The following is a 15,909-nucleotide window of genomic DNA, read 5'->3' as shown; positions in this document are numbered from 1 at the left end:
TCTGTCTCGCTCCCCTCTGTCTCGCTCCCTCTGTCTCGCTCCCTCTGTCTCGCTCCCCTCTGTCTCGCTCCTCTGTCTCGCTCCCTCTGTCTCGCTCCCCTCTGTCTCGCTCCCCTCTGTCTCGCCTCTCTGTCTCGCTCCCTCTGTCTCGCTCCCTCTGTCTCGCTCCCCTCTGTCTCGCTCCCTCTGTCTCGCTCCCCTCTGTCTCGCTCCCCTCTGTCTCGCTCCCTCTGTCTCGCTCCCTCTGTCTCGCTCCCTCTGTCTCGCTCCCCTCTGTCTCGCTCCCCTCTGTGTCGCTCCCCTCTGTCTCGCTCCCCTCTGTCTCACTCCCCTCTGTCTCGCTTCCCTCTGTCTCGCTCCCCTCTGTCTCGCTCCCCTCTGTCTCGCTCCCCTCTGTCTCGCTCCCCTCTGTCTCGCTCCCCTCTGTCTCGCTCCCCTCTGTCTCGCTCCCCTCTGTCTCGCTCCCCTCTGTCTCGCTCCCCTCTGTCTCGCTCCCCTCTGTCTCGCTCCTCTGTCTCGCTCCCTCTGTCTCGCTCCTCTGTCTCGCTCCCTCTGTCTCGCTCCCTCTGTCTCGCTCCCCTCTGTCTCGCTCCCTCTGTCTCGCTCCCTCTGTCTCGCTCCCTCTGTCTCGCTCCTCTGTCTCGCTCCCTCTGTCTCGCTCCCTCTGTCTCGCTCCCTCTGTCTCGCTCCCTCTGTCTCGCTCCCCTGTCTCGCTCCCTCTGTCTCGCTCCCCCTGTCTCGCTCCCTCTGTCTCGCTCCTCTGTCTCGCTCCTCTGTCTCGCTCCCTCTGTCTCGCTCCTCTGTCTCGCTCCCCTCTGTCTCGCTCCCCCGTCTCGCTCCTCTCTGTCTCGCTCTCTGTCTCGCTCCCTCTGTCTCGCTCCCTCTGTCTCGCCCCTGTCTCGCTCCCCCTGTCTCGCTCCCCCTGTCTCGCTCCCCCTGTCTCGCTCTCTGTCTCGCTCCCCCTGTCTCGCTCCCCCGTCTCGCTCCCCCTGTCTCGCTCCCCTCTGTCTCGCTCCCCCTGTCTCGCTCCCCCCTGTCTCGCTCCCCTGTCTCGCTCACCTGTCTCGCTCCCCCTGTCTCGCTCCCCTGTCTCGCTCTCTCTGTCTCGCTCCCCTGTCTCGCTCTCCCTGTCTCGCTCCCCCCTGTCTCGCTCCCCCCTGTCTCGCTCCCCCCTGTCTCGCTCCCCCCTGTCTCGCTCCCCCTCTCTCGCTCCCCCCTCTCTCGCTCCCCCTCTCTCGCTCCTTTCTCCCCTCTCTCGCTCCGTGTGTGTGTGTTGTTCATAAAGCATAACATATTCTATCTGCTAACTCCCCTTTCCCCACCCCCCCCTCTCTCTCTCTCTTTCACTCTTTGACCCATCCTTGCTCGACCCCCTCCCAATACACTGCAGCACCCTCTTCCCACACCTCTCTCACTCTCCCCTCCCTCCCTCTCTCTCCCTGGACATACCCGGACGGTGGTTATGTCCAGACAGGAGTTTGTCTCCGGATGTGTGCAGGCGATGTTTGTCTCCGGATGTGTCCGGGCGATGTTTGTCTCTGGTTGGATTTTTTGTTTAAATTTTTTTTTGTTTCTGGTTGAAAAAAATCCAAAAAGGTGGATTTTTTCTTTTTGTCGCTCTTTCGTGCCTAAGCCTTTGTAGCTATGTGAAAGGTAGTATTATATGATCCCCAACCCCATTCATTAGTGGGTGAAAGGAAGCGTTTTCGGCATCACGAATAAAGTAGAAAAAAACCCCCAAATTGATTTCTTCTGAATGCCAACAAGATTCTCCTGCTAGTATTATATACTAGATGACCCGTGAACCCATTGGGTTCCCGTTGACAGCGGTTGATGAAAAAAAAAAAAAAAAAAATTTTTTTCGAGAAAAAAAAAAAGCTCCAGAAAACGAAACCGCTGAGGTTGCTTGCATTGATCAAATAATCCCGAAGAGGACTTGACTGAATCGGGAATTGATTTTTTAATATTTTTTTTCGTTGCCCGATTTGAACGAAACTTGATACTGCACACTGCAGGAGAATGGTCAGTGAGGTGGCCCAATTTTTTTGCGCCATCATGTACCGTTTTGGCTGTATTTCGGGAACATACATATATGTGTATATATATATATATATATATATATATATATATATATATATATATATATATATATATATATATATATATATATATATATATATATTGTTGCGAATTCGCAGCCACGTAACTCGAATCGCGGAACGTCGCCCGCCGGACGGACAATTCTGTCGTGACCCTCTCGGAACAACGCCGGGAGCTAGTCACAGGTGGGGGTTAAACCCCACCACGACCGTGCCAATTGCCCACCCGTGCAGGATAGGGTCGCTTGCCAAATTCGATCTACCTATGAACCTGCGCGGATGGTCGACCGGGCGATCGTACCACACCACAGGCCGACTCCGGACACAAACCGCTTAAGCGGTCCGTTCCGTGCTACAGTGATAACCGAGCGGTGTTATCGTCGGCCTTGACGGTTCCGATTAATTATCGGGATGTTGCACCCACTACGAACCCCTTTCCGTGATGCAAGATGGAGGGTCAATGAAAAAGGAAAAGAGACGGAACAGTTCAGCAAGCAAGCATTTTATTCACACGCACACACAGACAAGCACGAAAGGCACGTATTTGCATTCATACAGTAATGCACATAAAGCAATTAAAACAAAAGAAACGATGCAGAGCTACAACCGAATACGCGTACACACGGCAACACTTAAACAGTTCTACTTGTCGGACAGGCGCCTCCCACAGTCATTTATACAAAATGCAAAGGAAGGAAAAGAAAGAAAGAAAAGTCGCGACTTCCCTTTTATGGCTGGTGAGTCCCTCTCCCGCGACCGTCAGCATGGTCGCGCCTGGCCCCGACCTCTCTCGCGGCCGGCGAACCCTCTCCGGCACTCCCTGTCCGGACGCACAGGTCCACCTCGCAACGGGCGCTGCCGCGTCTCCCGTCCGTGCCTTCATGACAGGGCCGCTCGCCAAGGCGCGGGCGCAGGACCTCTTCCCGAAGACGAACCAGACCACCAGCCAAGACGAAGAGGAAGAAGCCGGAAGAGGAAGCGCTGCTGGAGGAAGAGGAAGAGGAAGAGGAAGAGGAAGAGACCAGCTCCAGGACGAAGAGGAAGAAGAAGCCTCGCATGCCCGCCCGTGTCCGTCTCGCGCGGGGCTCCGCCCTTCGCCCCGCCCCGTTCTCGGCTCCACCTTCCTTCGAGAGGGTTCCTGAAAAGGGTGTTTCCTCACTCTTTCCCTCCACCCCGCTCCGTGCGGGGGCCGGGGGAGTCAGTTTTTGGTTCGGGGCCAGAGAATTATACCTCAAAAAGAGGCCCCTCCTTTTCATGACCTCTGGCCTTTGACCTGCATCGCCCCTCCTCCACTCCAAAGCGCGGGAAGTCAAACGGAAGGAACAGGCGGGGAAACCTGCGCATCCTCGCAGTTCCCTCCTTTGCGCCTTTGCCGTTCGGAAGCGGACGTAGTGGCGAAGATGTAGTAGCGTAGATGGTGGAGGTGGTGTGGTTGCAGTGTGGTTGGCGCTGTGATGGGGATGGCGTGGTTGTTGAAATGTTGTGTGTTTGAAATAAAAGATGGAACAGAAAAATGGCTAACTCAAAGGATCGCAGCCGAATGGATCACATAAATTCCCTCTATACAACGGGTTTGGGCTAACTACACATGAAGATATGAAGATATCTCACCTCAGGGTCCTTTATGATGTAATGCGAATTTCCACACCCGTAACAATACATATATATATATATATATATATATATATATATATATATATATATATATATATATATATATTGTTGTGGTTACCAAATTCGCAAACCACCATTCAGGTCCCTTAGGTGAGGTATTTCGGTAAGTACATGTGTAGTTAGGCCCAAACCCGTTGTCTAGTGGGAATACATGTCATTTATGCGTGCTGCGACTCTTCAGGATAGCCGTTTTTCTTTTGCTATCTTTATTTTGGACCAACCGCCATGATTACCACCACAACCACAACATCAACCACCAACCACAACGCCGCTTCACCACAATCGCCACGACCTTCCCGTCACACCTCGCAGCCGTCACATCGCCACCGTTCTTGCGCCGCCTGTGGGTACCGGTGTTGGACTCGTGCAGGGCGCGCGCCGAACAGCGTGTACAAAATCACGGATTTTGTGCTTCAAAAACGGATCAAAAACGACACACGCCCACTTTTTGCCGTCCAATCGGTGAGCGAGGGGCGAATTGGCCCCGCCCCCAGGGCGATCGATATATGCAAATTTATGGATCAAAAAGCCTTCACGCCCACTTTTTCTCGGGCCAATGGGGAGCGAGGTGAAAGGTCGAAGGGAGGGGGTCAAAGATGAGAGGGCGAAGCTACGGGGCTGATAAAAGGACCGTGTTCGTCAGTCCAGAGAGTCGAGAGGCGGAGAGTAGGAGAGTCCAGAGGCGGAGAGTCGGAAACAGAGAGTCAAGACTTCGCGGGCGGTGGAAGGAGCTGGTCGTCGTGTGCGTTGGAGTCGGAACGGAGGGGACGGAGCTGTGGAGAGGCGGCGAGGGCGGACGAGGGGGTGCTCGCGTCGTGCAGGGAGCTGCACCCCTGGGAGGCCGACAGCGCGACCTGGCCGAGGTGGAGACGCTCGTCGCGGGATAATAAAAATCCTCTATACCCCGAGCATCAGCAACCCCCTCCTGTTTCCCCCCGCGCTGAGATAGTGCGACCAAGGGGGCCCCTTTCCCACCCCCTACCAGACACTGTCCGCGAGGCCCGCGGAGTTGAGGCGCCATCGCCGCTCCACGTCTCATCACCAGACGGGTAGGCGCGACCCGGTCTCGGCCTCAGGCCCGCCTCATCCTTGAGGGTATTCTTTTCCTTGGTTTTGGGTATGTGTTGTCGGCGCCGTCTGTGAAGTAGAATTGTATAAGTGTTGCCGTGTGCTCGGTAGTCGGTATTAGCTCTGCATTGTGTCTTCGCTTTTATATTTGCTTTTTGTGTAAATTACATTGTGTCTTTTCTGTGTGCATTTGGTGGAATTGTATATGTGTGCTCCTGTGTGCCGCGAATAAATGTGCTTTGTGTTGAACTGTTTCCCGCTTCGCTTCGTCTTTTCCTCCATTGAATCCTCATCTTGCTTCACGTAAAGGGTTGGTAGTGGGCTGAATACGCCCGATAATTAATCGAACCGTCGAGGCCGACGATAACACCGCTCGGTTATCCCGATAGTACGGAACGGGTCGCTTAAGTGGCCCGTGTCCGAAGTCGACCTGCGGCGAGGTGCGATCGCCCGGTCTACCCTCCGCGTGGGTACTTAGGTAGGTCGAATTCGGCGAGCAACCCTATCCCACGCGGGGGCTGATTGGCTCGATCGCGGTGAGACCGAAAGGTCCACCCGTGACTGGTTCCCGGCATTAGTCCGAGAGGGTCACGACTGGATTGTCCGTCCGGTGGGCGACGTGCCGCGATTCGAGTTACGTGGCCGTCAGCACGCCGGCGGGCGCGAATACCGCAACAATATATATATATATATATATATATATATATATATATATATATATATATATATATATATATATATATATATATGTATATATATATGTATATATGTATATATCTGCATACAAGATGAGAGTTTTAGTAATATATAGATGAGGGCATGTTGAAAAGTGATGTCTCCTCTTATTTTTATCCATAACAGGTAAAGGCATTCAAATGAAACAGACAGATGCGAATGTGAATCTTTATTTCTCAACATAATCACCACTGCGGTCCACACATTTCCGCCAATATTCAAGTCGTTTTGTGATGCCATCACGATGGAACTGAGCGACTTAACCAGCGCTACACAGTGGCCTTGACCTCATCGTCAGAATACAAATGTTCTCCACGAAGGTGTTCCTTGCGTTTGGGGAAGAGATGAAAAGCTGACGTAGCCAAGTTGGAGCTGTATGACGGGTGCTGTAAAGCGGTGAAACTGAAGCGACCAATTGTTTCAGCCATTCTTTCACTCGTGTGAGGCCGTGCTTTGTCATGCTTGAGGAGAAACATCTGCATGTCAGGACGAACCCGACAAATCTGGGCCTGTAGTTCCAATGAAGCACTCGAAGTTAATGGTGGCATGAGTTCCAAATGGAGTAGCACCTTCACATCCCAAAAATCCGTAAGCATGACTTTCCCGGCAGATGCTTGCGTTTTAAATTTTTCGGTGCTGGTGATCCTTTGTGGCGGTACTCCGTTGACCCTCTCTTACTCTCCGTATAATAATTGTGCACCCAACTCGGATTTCCAGTCACAACACTGAGCAGGAACTGGTCGTCTTCATGTTCATCTTCACATTTATCAACTCAATAACTGCATGTTGCTTTAATCTCACTGACGTTGTGCTGCTCTCTGCATTATTGACTAACGTAGCACTGAGCACATTTGATGTCAGAATCATGAAACTTCGCACCCAGTGGCAGGAAGAACCAAGTGTGGAATGCACTTTGTTTCATTCGAATATCTTTTTATCTTTGTACTAAAATGGCTTCAAAAGTCAATCTCTCTCGCTCTCTCTTTCTCTGAACTACTGTAACTGTCAATGTTTGTTTTGGGGGAAGGGGTGGGGGATATTACTGTTCCTCAGTTGGCAGGGTAGGTTGGTAGGTAGGAAAAGGTAGGAAATGGCAGGTGTCAGATTATCCGAGTATATTAGAAAAGCAATGTGTGTCTGGAGCCACAGATTGAGCATTGGTGAAAGGTATTTGTGTTGTGCCAATATCACTTACGACATTTCCTCTCCTTTTTGCAGTACCTGGTGTTTCAGAGTTTGCAGCATCTTTCAACAGTGTAAGTCTCTGTCTATAAATGTGTTTATTCGCTCCTTGATGCACAAAATTCCATGATCATGTTCAGTAACCCGACAGGTGTAATTGTGTTTTTTTCCAATCGCTTTAATAAAAAAAAACTTTTTTTACATTGTTAAATGGTTTCTTTCCACTCTTTCCTTTATCTTAAAAGGACTTCTTAAAAGGCACGTTTCTACCATTGATACACTTGTACATCGTGAGGTCCAATTATACTTTTCCATACTTTCCACAGTTCAATCACACAGGTGGTTTTATTTTTATTGAACCTTATAACATAAATTTCATTCAAATTTCTACCTGACATGTTGTGGGCCCCAAACGAGTCTATCGCTGTTATTTCTTCCTCATTTGTGTTTCTCTTCCCCTTCCTTGGGGTGCAAAAAAATATGCTCCCATATCTGTGGTTAGCTTTTTTGATGAAGGTACTATTTTTTTTTTCTACCAAGGGTGAAAGTAGCTGTTTGTTGACCTCATGTGTGCCTTATTTACTTCCGCACATCAAACATGTCATTTCTTCGGCTGAAATTTACTACAGCAATCCATTTTAAAATAATACATTACTGACGTGTATGAATGATCTGTTTTGTTTCGGCAAAAAACACATTTTTATTTGTTTCAAGTTTAAATAAAGTACAGAAAAGAAGGGCACATAGTCCTGAAGAGAATGACCTCTGTAAACAAGGGAAGGGAATGAGAGTCAACCACAATGAGTGTGGACTAGCATCAGTCGACCAAAGCAGTTAAAGCAAGCAGATCATCTCCATCCTGAAGGATGTTGAGCCAGTTGAGATTAAAATGTATTTTTTAAAGACAATCTGAAAGTGGCATAATAGCCTGGTGTTGGCGCAGTGGTTAGGGCAGCGGCTTGGGATCCGAAAGGTCCTGAGTTCAAGCCCCGTTGGGCCACTGAATTAATACACCAGGGGGTTGACTCGGCCTGTCATCCTTCCGAGGTCGGCGAAATGAGTACCAGTGTACTGGGCCGATGTATACCCCGGTTAAATAGGTGTACCATATCCCTGTGTCGTAAGACGCGAGCAGGGTTGCGTCAGGAAGGGCATCCTGCGTAAAACATGTGCCAAATCACTATGCGGATCATACGGATGATCCGCTGTGGCGACCCCGAATGGGAGCAGCCGAAAGAAGAAGAATAAGAGAATCTGAAAGTGGCATGGTAGTTCTCCTGAAACTAACTCTACTTCCCAAAGCTGAGAATATAGTTCCCTAATATTGCTGCTTTGAGCAGGATTTCAACATACAGCATTTGGGACACCAATCTTGTATCACCACCACCACCACCACCACCACTAGCCAGGGAAAGTTAATGACCAAAATGTTTTGCAAACCAGCTGGCCAAGCTTGCCATTGAACTGAATCGTTGTCGTCGTCGTCGTCGTCGTCGTCTTACGGCCGTTTCCATGCTTGCATGTGTAAGCTGTGGTTCACCCAATGGCTGCTTTCCAGGCTGCACGATCCCTTGCTAGCCCTCTTGTGAGGCCTTTCACTCTCCGATCATTTCTCAGCAACACATCCCATGTTTACCTCGGATGGCCTCAGGAACTGAAGCAGATGGGAATTTGCAATTTGTTCATGGTGCTGCTGAAAACTCGCCTACTCTTCCCCAAAAACACCGTGGGATCTTTCGTGTCCACGAAATATGCGAGTAGACAGGATACCCATTTTGATGTCCATTGGAGTGATGGCACACTGTCTGTCTGCAACAGCAGGGTAGTTTCCCTGCCTACGAAGCATCAATCTGACAGTTTATGGTTGATCGGTCGGGAATCAAACCCAGACAAGACAACTCAAATGAAAGTGCGCTACTTCTGCATCATCTTGTAGGACTTGTATTAAACCATCATGAAACACCCTTATCTCTCTGAATTCATGCAATTGAGGCTTGCCAAAGCACCTCTCATATTTTCAGCAATGCGATACATCGGCACTTGTATCTTCAATCAAATTCCTCCATCACATCTCCCCCCCACTCTTCACCACTTACAATGTCCCTTTCTTTGACATTTGAAAGCAACCCTCATGGTGACTTGAAGAATGAGAATTATTGCAGGTACATCTCTGAAATTTGCTTTGTCACATCCATGAATGAGATATCGGTGAAACAAAATCCAGGGATGATTGTGGGAGAAATTAAATGTATCTCCAGCTACTGTGGGCATCTCTCCTTTCTTTGTATGAAAGTCTTCATTTTGGGCACCTGGAATCAACTGTCAAGCATTCTCAGATGCCGTACAGTTGTGCAGGTTTCAACATTGATTTTGTAACTACCCAGCTCTCAGAACAATTGAGCTCTCTGGTTGTTTAACAAAAAATCTTATTTGAAAATTAAAAGAAAATTGCACATTATTTCACCAATAAATAAACAAAATGTGATACCAAGGAATATCCTAATCAGCTGGTGTCACTGAAGAGTTGGTTGCTTTCAAGCTTGCACAATGCAATGAAAGGTTCACTTACTTTTGTTAATTAAATGACCCGAGTAGATTGAAATTTCAACCACAATTTAGGACAAAACATGATTCCCCCCCCTCCCATGCCGTGACCATAACGGCAGAGCAGAATATTTACGAGAACAGCAGTGGGTAGAGTACATACCTCTGAAAGGCTGAACAGTTTCGGTTATGGATCCCACTGATAGGCCGGATCTGCATGCAGACCTGAACCAAGATCTATTCGGCTTGTTCTTGTCACCTAATCAACTCATCCACCTTGTTTTGTCATAACTGGTCTACAACTTTTTGAGATATCATGCTCTATATCGTTTTTGGCCCATCTCTCAATGGTGAAGAATCATTTGAAACTGATTTATAAAGTTTGTCTGATCTGGATCCGGATTCGGATCTTCGCCCAAATCAAATACATTAGTTATTGTCACACACCCAACCTGTGCACCAAATTTCGGCTGAATCCATCCACCTTTGGTAGTGCAGGTAATGAAAAAAGGTACCTTGTTGGGATGTGATGGGAAAGGGTGTCGTGGTGGGATTTGGTGGGGGGGGGGAGAGGTGAGAAGGGGATTTGTTCTTTATAATTATATTAGTGAAGGTGAGAAAAAAGTAATACTGTCCCAATGAATAGCGAAATATAAAAGTGTGGCAAGGCAAATAATTATTTCTGCAGCTCGCTGAGAGCTTAAACAGTTCAGGCAGTCCTTTGTGTCAAGCCTGGTGTTGGCTTAATGGTCAAGATGGCTGGCTTGAGATCTTAGAGTCTTGAGTTCAAGCCCCTGTCGTTCCGTTGAAACAGCACCAGGTGGGTTGACTCAGCCTGTCATCCTTCCGAGGTCAGAAAAATGAGTACCAGCCTACTGTTAATAGGGGTACTGCATCAGCGGCACAGCCACACTTCCAGGAATGATGCGAGCAGCAACCACTGGCTGCATCCGAACCAACAACAGTACTTTGTAACAATGTTAATTTCTCTATAGTCAAATGCAGTATATAATATCCATTGAACAAGTTTTTGATTTCACACACATTTAAAATTTGATTTCCACAAATTGCTCCCAAAATAGACTTATTTACAATCATGATCACAACTGGACAGATCAGCAATATCTGAAGTGTGACTTTAGTTACTTAACCTGTTGTGATTCGTGTGCTGCTTTGGAAATGCCTGTGAGACCAACTAAAAACATGCGATTGGGAGGATTCTTCCATCCAGGTCTTCAAGATAGCTGTTATCCACCATCTCAGATCATCCCCATCCAAAACCAGGATATTTTCTACCCCCATTAATCCTCCCCAAGTGCACACCTTTCCAAATTTCCAGTTTTTCCTTCCTGAGAGTTTTGTTTCTGTGTCTATCTTGTTCACCCCGTGTGTCCTTCCCTACCCCTCATTCTTCTCCACATCCCTTATTTGTCCAAGTCTCCCTCTATTTTGTCCATCAACCTTGCTGTTGGTGTGTTCCCCTTCCCCCCCCCTCTCTCTCTCTCTCTGCTGTTCCTTTTGTTCCGTTACATCCTGATCCATTCCATGTTCTAGCTCCTCCACAAACCTCGGCTTTGTATACAAAAACAGAAAAACGCAGTGGGATATGTAGTGCACTGTCACCGGATGGTCATGGAACGTGTACATTGCCAAAAGATCCCAAGTTAGCTGCTCTTTACACCGTAAAGGTGTCGACTACGTGGAGTTACGTTCTCGGGCATGGTCATGAATGATTACAAAATCTGACCATGTGCGGCCTGCATTTCAAAGAGGATGCCCTCATTCTTCCAGCTTTTTTTCCCCCTCTTTGATCCTTTTCATGTAAATGGTAAGCTGTTCTCAGCACCCAAGGGTGCAAGCTGTTTGCTTGAGAGCCAGCACCATTTAGTAGGGAGTATTGGACCACCTTTCCTGTGGTGTTGTCCGTGCCAGGTGATGTGGAAAGCCGCCTGGGACAAATTGGGAATATCCCCACCGGGCCCGCATGCTAAGTTCACTGAAAGCATGCTGAAATGCCATTTTATTTGCTCATAAGAAAATGTGGTCTATTTACAATACCAGTGTTCTCACAATTCCAAGTGCCATCTTCTACCAATCGTCACCAGTTTCTGGTGCAAATTCCAAAACAAACGCATTAGTTGAACCTTCTTGAATTTGCCTTTGATCCTTCTTTGCATATGAACGGTAAGCTGTTCTCAACATCCAGGACCAGGGGTCCAAACGGTTTGATTGAACGCCAGGGCCACCGTGATGCCATTGCACATGGAAACTCAGCCAGTAAAGCACGAGGAAACTCTTAATTTACACGTTTTATTGTGTAGGACTTACAATAATTTATCAGTCATTGTATCTGAAAGCGTTCCATAAATTCTCCTGAGTTGGTGTTGCTGCATACCATAGCAGGGGAGGGCGTAGGCGAAGGGAGGGATGGAGGGAGGTACGAGAAATTCAGCAGGGGTAAAGCGACTTTAAGGCCACCCTGTACATGCGATGTCACAATGTATTAGTTGTGAGTTACTGAACTTGGAGATTTTTATTTTTGGAAAATCTCGTGAACACGATTTTTGTGTGGAGGGGGGAGGAGGGTGGTGGGCAGGGGGGAGGAGGGTGGTGGGCAGGGGGGAGGAGGGTGGTGGGCAGGGGTGAGGAGGGTGGTGGGGAGGAGGGTGGTGGGCAGGGGGAGGAGGGTGGTGGGCAGGGGGAGGAGGGTGGTGAGGAGGGTGGTGGGCAGGGGGAGGAGGGTGGTGGGCAGGGGGAGTTGGGTGGTGAGGAGGGGGAGGAGGGTGGTGGGCTGAGGGGAGGAGGGTGGTGGGCTGGGGAGAGGAGGGTGGTTGGCAGGGGAGGTTGGGTGGTTGGTGGGGGGAGGAGGGTGGTCGGCAGGGGGTGCTAGGCGGGAGGGGGAGGGTGGTAGGCAGGGGTGGGTATGGTGGTAGGTAGTGGTGGGTATGGTGGTAGGCAGGGGGGAGGAGGGTGGTCGGCAGGGGGTGGTAGACGGGGAGGGAGGAGGGTGGTAGGCAGGGGTGGGTAGGGTGGTAGGTGGGTTGAGGAGGGTGGTTGGCAGGGTGGGTGGGGGAAGAGGGTGTTAGGCAGGGGGGAGGAGTGATTTCATCAAAATTGAGCAGCAAATGAAGATTTCCTTCAGCAAAATGGTTTTCAGAGAGGGTACTCAATTATTTGACAGTCTTGGGCGGCTGCAAGAGCTTTTTAATATCAAATCAGTGGTACAGATAGGGCTGATAGAATAGCCCAGAGGTATGATGCACACTTGCCTCTCAGCTGTCCTGCCTGGATTTGAATCCCGACGCTGCTATAAACTGTCATCCCAGTGTTTTACAGGCGGGGTGATTCATCAACGTGTGTGCCGTCCCTCGGATCAACGTTAAACTGGCATCCCATCTGCCAGTATTTGTTGGTGGACCTTAACACTACGAAGGACCAAACAGTCATTTTGACTGGTTTCGTTGTTTTTTTTTTATTCCTCTTGCTTCCTGTGTTCGAAGGCGATCTTGGCGATCTTGCCAGCGTATGCCGACGTAACAAAAAGTGTGTCTAAAATGTTGGGGCACGTCGAATACGGTATGGGTAAGTTTGGTATGCGCGAGTAGAACACTAAATACGCTATCATAAGTCGTAGTAAGTAGAGTACGTCAAGAAATTTTGAACATGTTCAAACTTTTACGACGTACTCGGCGTATGACACACGTTCCGCATGCGATGGGGATAAGTTTTACACACGATATGTGGACGCTTACACACGTCCACAAAGGCTACTTATAAGCTACTCATAAGTCGAAACACGTCGCGGTAATGTCTTTTTTACGCGAAACTTATTTTTAACTTATGTTTGACGTGCCTTGAACCAATTCTTTACGTAGTCCCAACACACATCGACGTATGTAGACGTATTCCAATGACGTCTTCCAGTCGACAAAAAAAAAAAAATGAATGTGTTTCTCGCTTACAACTGCCATATAAAGACGTGTTCCCAGCGGTTTTGGGAATTGGTATATAAAAATGGTGTTCATAAAAGGGGAACCCAACAGTGTTTTCGAGTCCTTTTTGAGTTGATGTCCATGTCAGCAGTAACAGTATCAGTATTAGTATTAGTATTAGTAGTAGTTTGTTCATGTTGGCAGTAGTAGGTGAGTGTGAGGGGGAGGGTGTGGGTTATGATGGATCGTCCTTGCGTCCGCGTGTCCACGGGTAGGTTCATAGGCTGCCACTCAACGATTTAAATGACTGCATCTCCACTATTGAAAGTAGACGCTTGCGCTCAACAATTGGATTTTTTTTTACACTCAACGACTTTGAAATGGTACCACTCAGCTAGTTTCATTGTTTACAATGAACGATTTAAATTGCTGTCACTCGCCTTTGTTTTTTTTTTTGTTTTTTTTGACGCTGGGGTTTGGAAATTTTAAGCGTTTCTTCTGAACGTGTTAAAACGCTCAAACTCGACTATTTTAAATAGACGCTGCCGATGAACAATTGGAATCATAGCCAAGCTAGACATCGAAGTGTGAACATCCTCGTCATGCCGAAGAAAAGTTTGAAGAATGCTGCAAATAAGTGTCCTGGCCGTGGCCGTGGACGCTGACGCAAGGACGATCCATTATACCGACGTCTTTCAGCCTATGAGTAACTTAAAAGTAACGTCTGTCGACGTGTGGCAACGATCGCGTAACGTGCCAACAACACGTTAATCATAGGTTAGAAATAAGTTTCGGGTACGCTAAATATTACCTCGGCGTGTCTCAACTTATGATTAACTTACAAGTAGCATGTGTTGACGTCTGTCAACGATCGCAGACCGTGCATACAACTTGTGGCCAGCGTAGCGGAACGTGTGAGTCATACGCCGGCATACGTCGTGAAATTTCAAGCATGAAAAAATTTGAGGACAACCGAAAAGTACAATGTTTAAAGCCAACGTACAACGACTTATGGCAACGTACTACGACGTATGCCAGCGTGCTCTTAATGTTATCAAAACTTACCCATAACGTATTCAACGTTTGCCAGCGTTTTAGAAAAAAAATTCAAAAATCGGCATACGTTGGCTAAAACGTCAAGGTGTGACCGGGCCTTTAGAGAGAAACCTGAACAGCATGCTTAACCAAGATGGTAACGGTTTCCAAGGCTATTGTTGGTTAATTCTTACACGAGCAGAGATACAGTATGAATAGAAGAGTTGACAGAATGGTGTGGTATGTGTGTGCAGTCTTCCCCTGTGTGAAGTGTCGGGAGGCACAGTGCATGCTGGTCTCATAGCTTAGCATAGATGCCAATGACGCTTTGCAGCAAGCTCGCCCTTCAGACCCTTCTCCACCAGTTTGGTGAGTCTCTTCTGGAATGTCTCTTTGGGCATCTCGTCTGGTGTGCCTGACATCTGCCTTTGCTGCGTCTCCCTGCCTTTGCTGCGTCTCCCTGGCATGCGAGCATTACTGCCTTTTAGAGAGGGGGCCTTTTAACCCCCACAGAACGGTCTCTCTCTCCCCACCCCCCACCCCACCTTTTGAGTGTCACGCGTACACTCACAGTGCTGATGTAGCTCATGTGGACATGCCATGTTGAAGTGCAGTTATATGGTGTGAAAGGACAATGGGGGTGATTTGAGAGTTAAATATCGAGGGGAAATGGGGAGAAGACAGACAGACATGAAGGTTTTGGGTGACGAAGACCAACCCAGACATGTGATTCTGGTCATTACTATTTTGGGGTTACAAACACTAAATGTGAACATCCATCAAGAGATAACTGATGAACAATAAACCCCTAATAAATCCCCAAGTCATTTTCGTAATAATATCAAGCCAAAACCTTGAATTTTAGGTATTTTTTTTTTGTTTTTTTTTTGTATACCTTGTTGAGGCTCCTATGAGAGCTAACACACAATGCACAGCAAGGGGGGCATGAGACAGGGGGGGGAGTGGGAAGGACAAAACATTGGGGAACAGAGACATTAGGAGATCTGTGGAAGGGAGAGGGATGGGGTGGGAACATGGGAATAAAAGATGGACATTACAGGGACTTTCAGGAAGGAAAGCAGGGAATTTGAAGGAGGTGGGCTTGTAGACCATAGGATGATGTGCATTATCGTTCCATTTCGTAGTCCCTTGCTTGGTATTACAATATGAGCACATGTAAATTCGTTAAATATTATATCTGAACATATAAATGTTGCTTGGCGTTTATAACGAGCGTTTCCGAGAAAATTAAATAAAATCACCGATAATTATTGTAAAAATTTCATTGACCCACATCTAGCTCGGCCAATTAAATTGCGCCGTAGATCGGTTCGTTGGCCGTTCTGCCATCCGTGAACCAATCACAGTGTTCGTTTCCTGGATATTGAGCAGCCTCGGTCACGTGCACAAAAATGTTGTTGACAGGCACAGCAGAGCTAACATGGCACTGGCCATGGCGTCCGGCGTCGTTCCGAAGTGGTGTTGTATGCATGCGATTTCTGAACCGAAAGGGGATCTAATTGCATTTAAGCAAAAAAGCTGGAAGATGTTTCTTGGATGTGGATTACGCTGGCAAAATCTGGCATGTTCAGAAGGTGAAACTATCCTGAAATCATCCCAGTTACTGAGCATCAATTTCA

General features: G+C 48.1%; 1 protein-coding gene across 3 annotated transcripts in view; it reads left to right on the top strand.

Annotated features, from left to right (window-relative positions):
• The window catches only part of LIN52 (lin-52 DREAM MuvB core complex component), a 77,516-nt gene that overhangs the window by 27,312 nt on the left and 34,295 nt on the right, over positions 1–15,909 (top strand). For all 3 annotated transcript variants that reach the window (XR_015061739.1, XR_015061740.1, XM_085895529.1), the window contains exon 3: positions 6,795–6,832. Coding sequence is in view for 1 of the 3 variants with exons in the window: in XM_085895529.1 (XP_085751655.1) it covers positions 6,795–6,832 (38 nt within the window). In the remaining 2 variants the exon portion in view is untranslated. The remainder of the gene's footprint in view (positions 1–6,794; positions 6,833–15,909) is intronic.

This window comes from Eptatretus burgeri, chromosome 9, assembly GCF_056783735.1.
Source record: "Eptatretus burgeri isolate ZD-2024b chromosome 9, Ebu_testis_v1, whole genome shotgun sequence".
NCBI lineage: Eukaryota > Metazoa > Chordata > Myxini > Myxiniformes > Myxinidae > Eptatretus > Eptatretus burgeri.
This window is presented reverse-complemented; position numbering and strand designations above follow the sequence as displayed.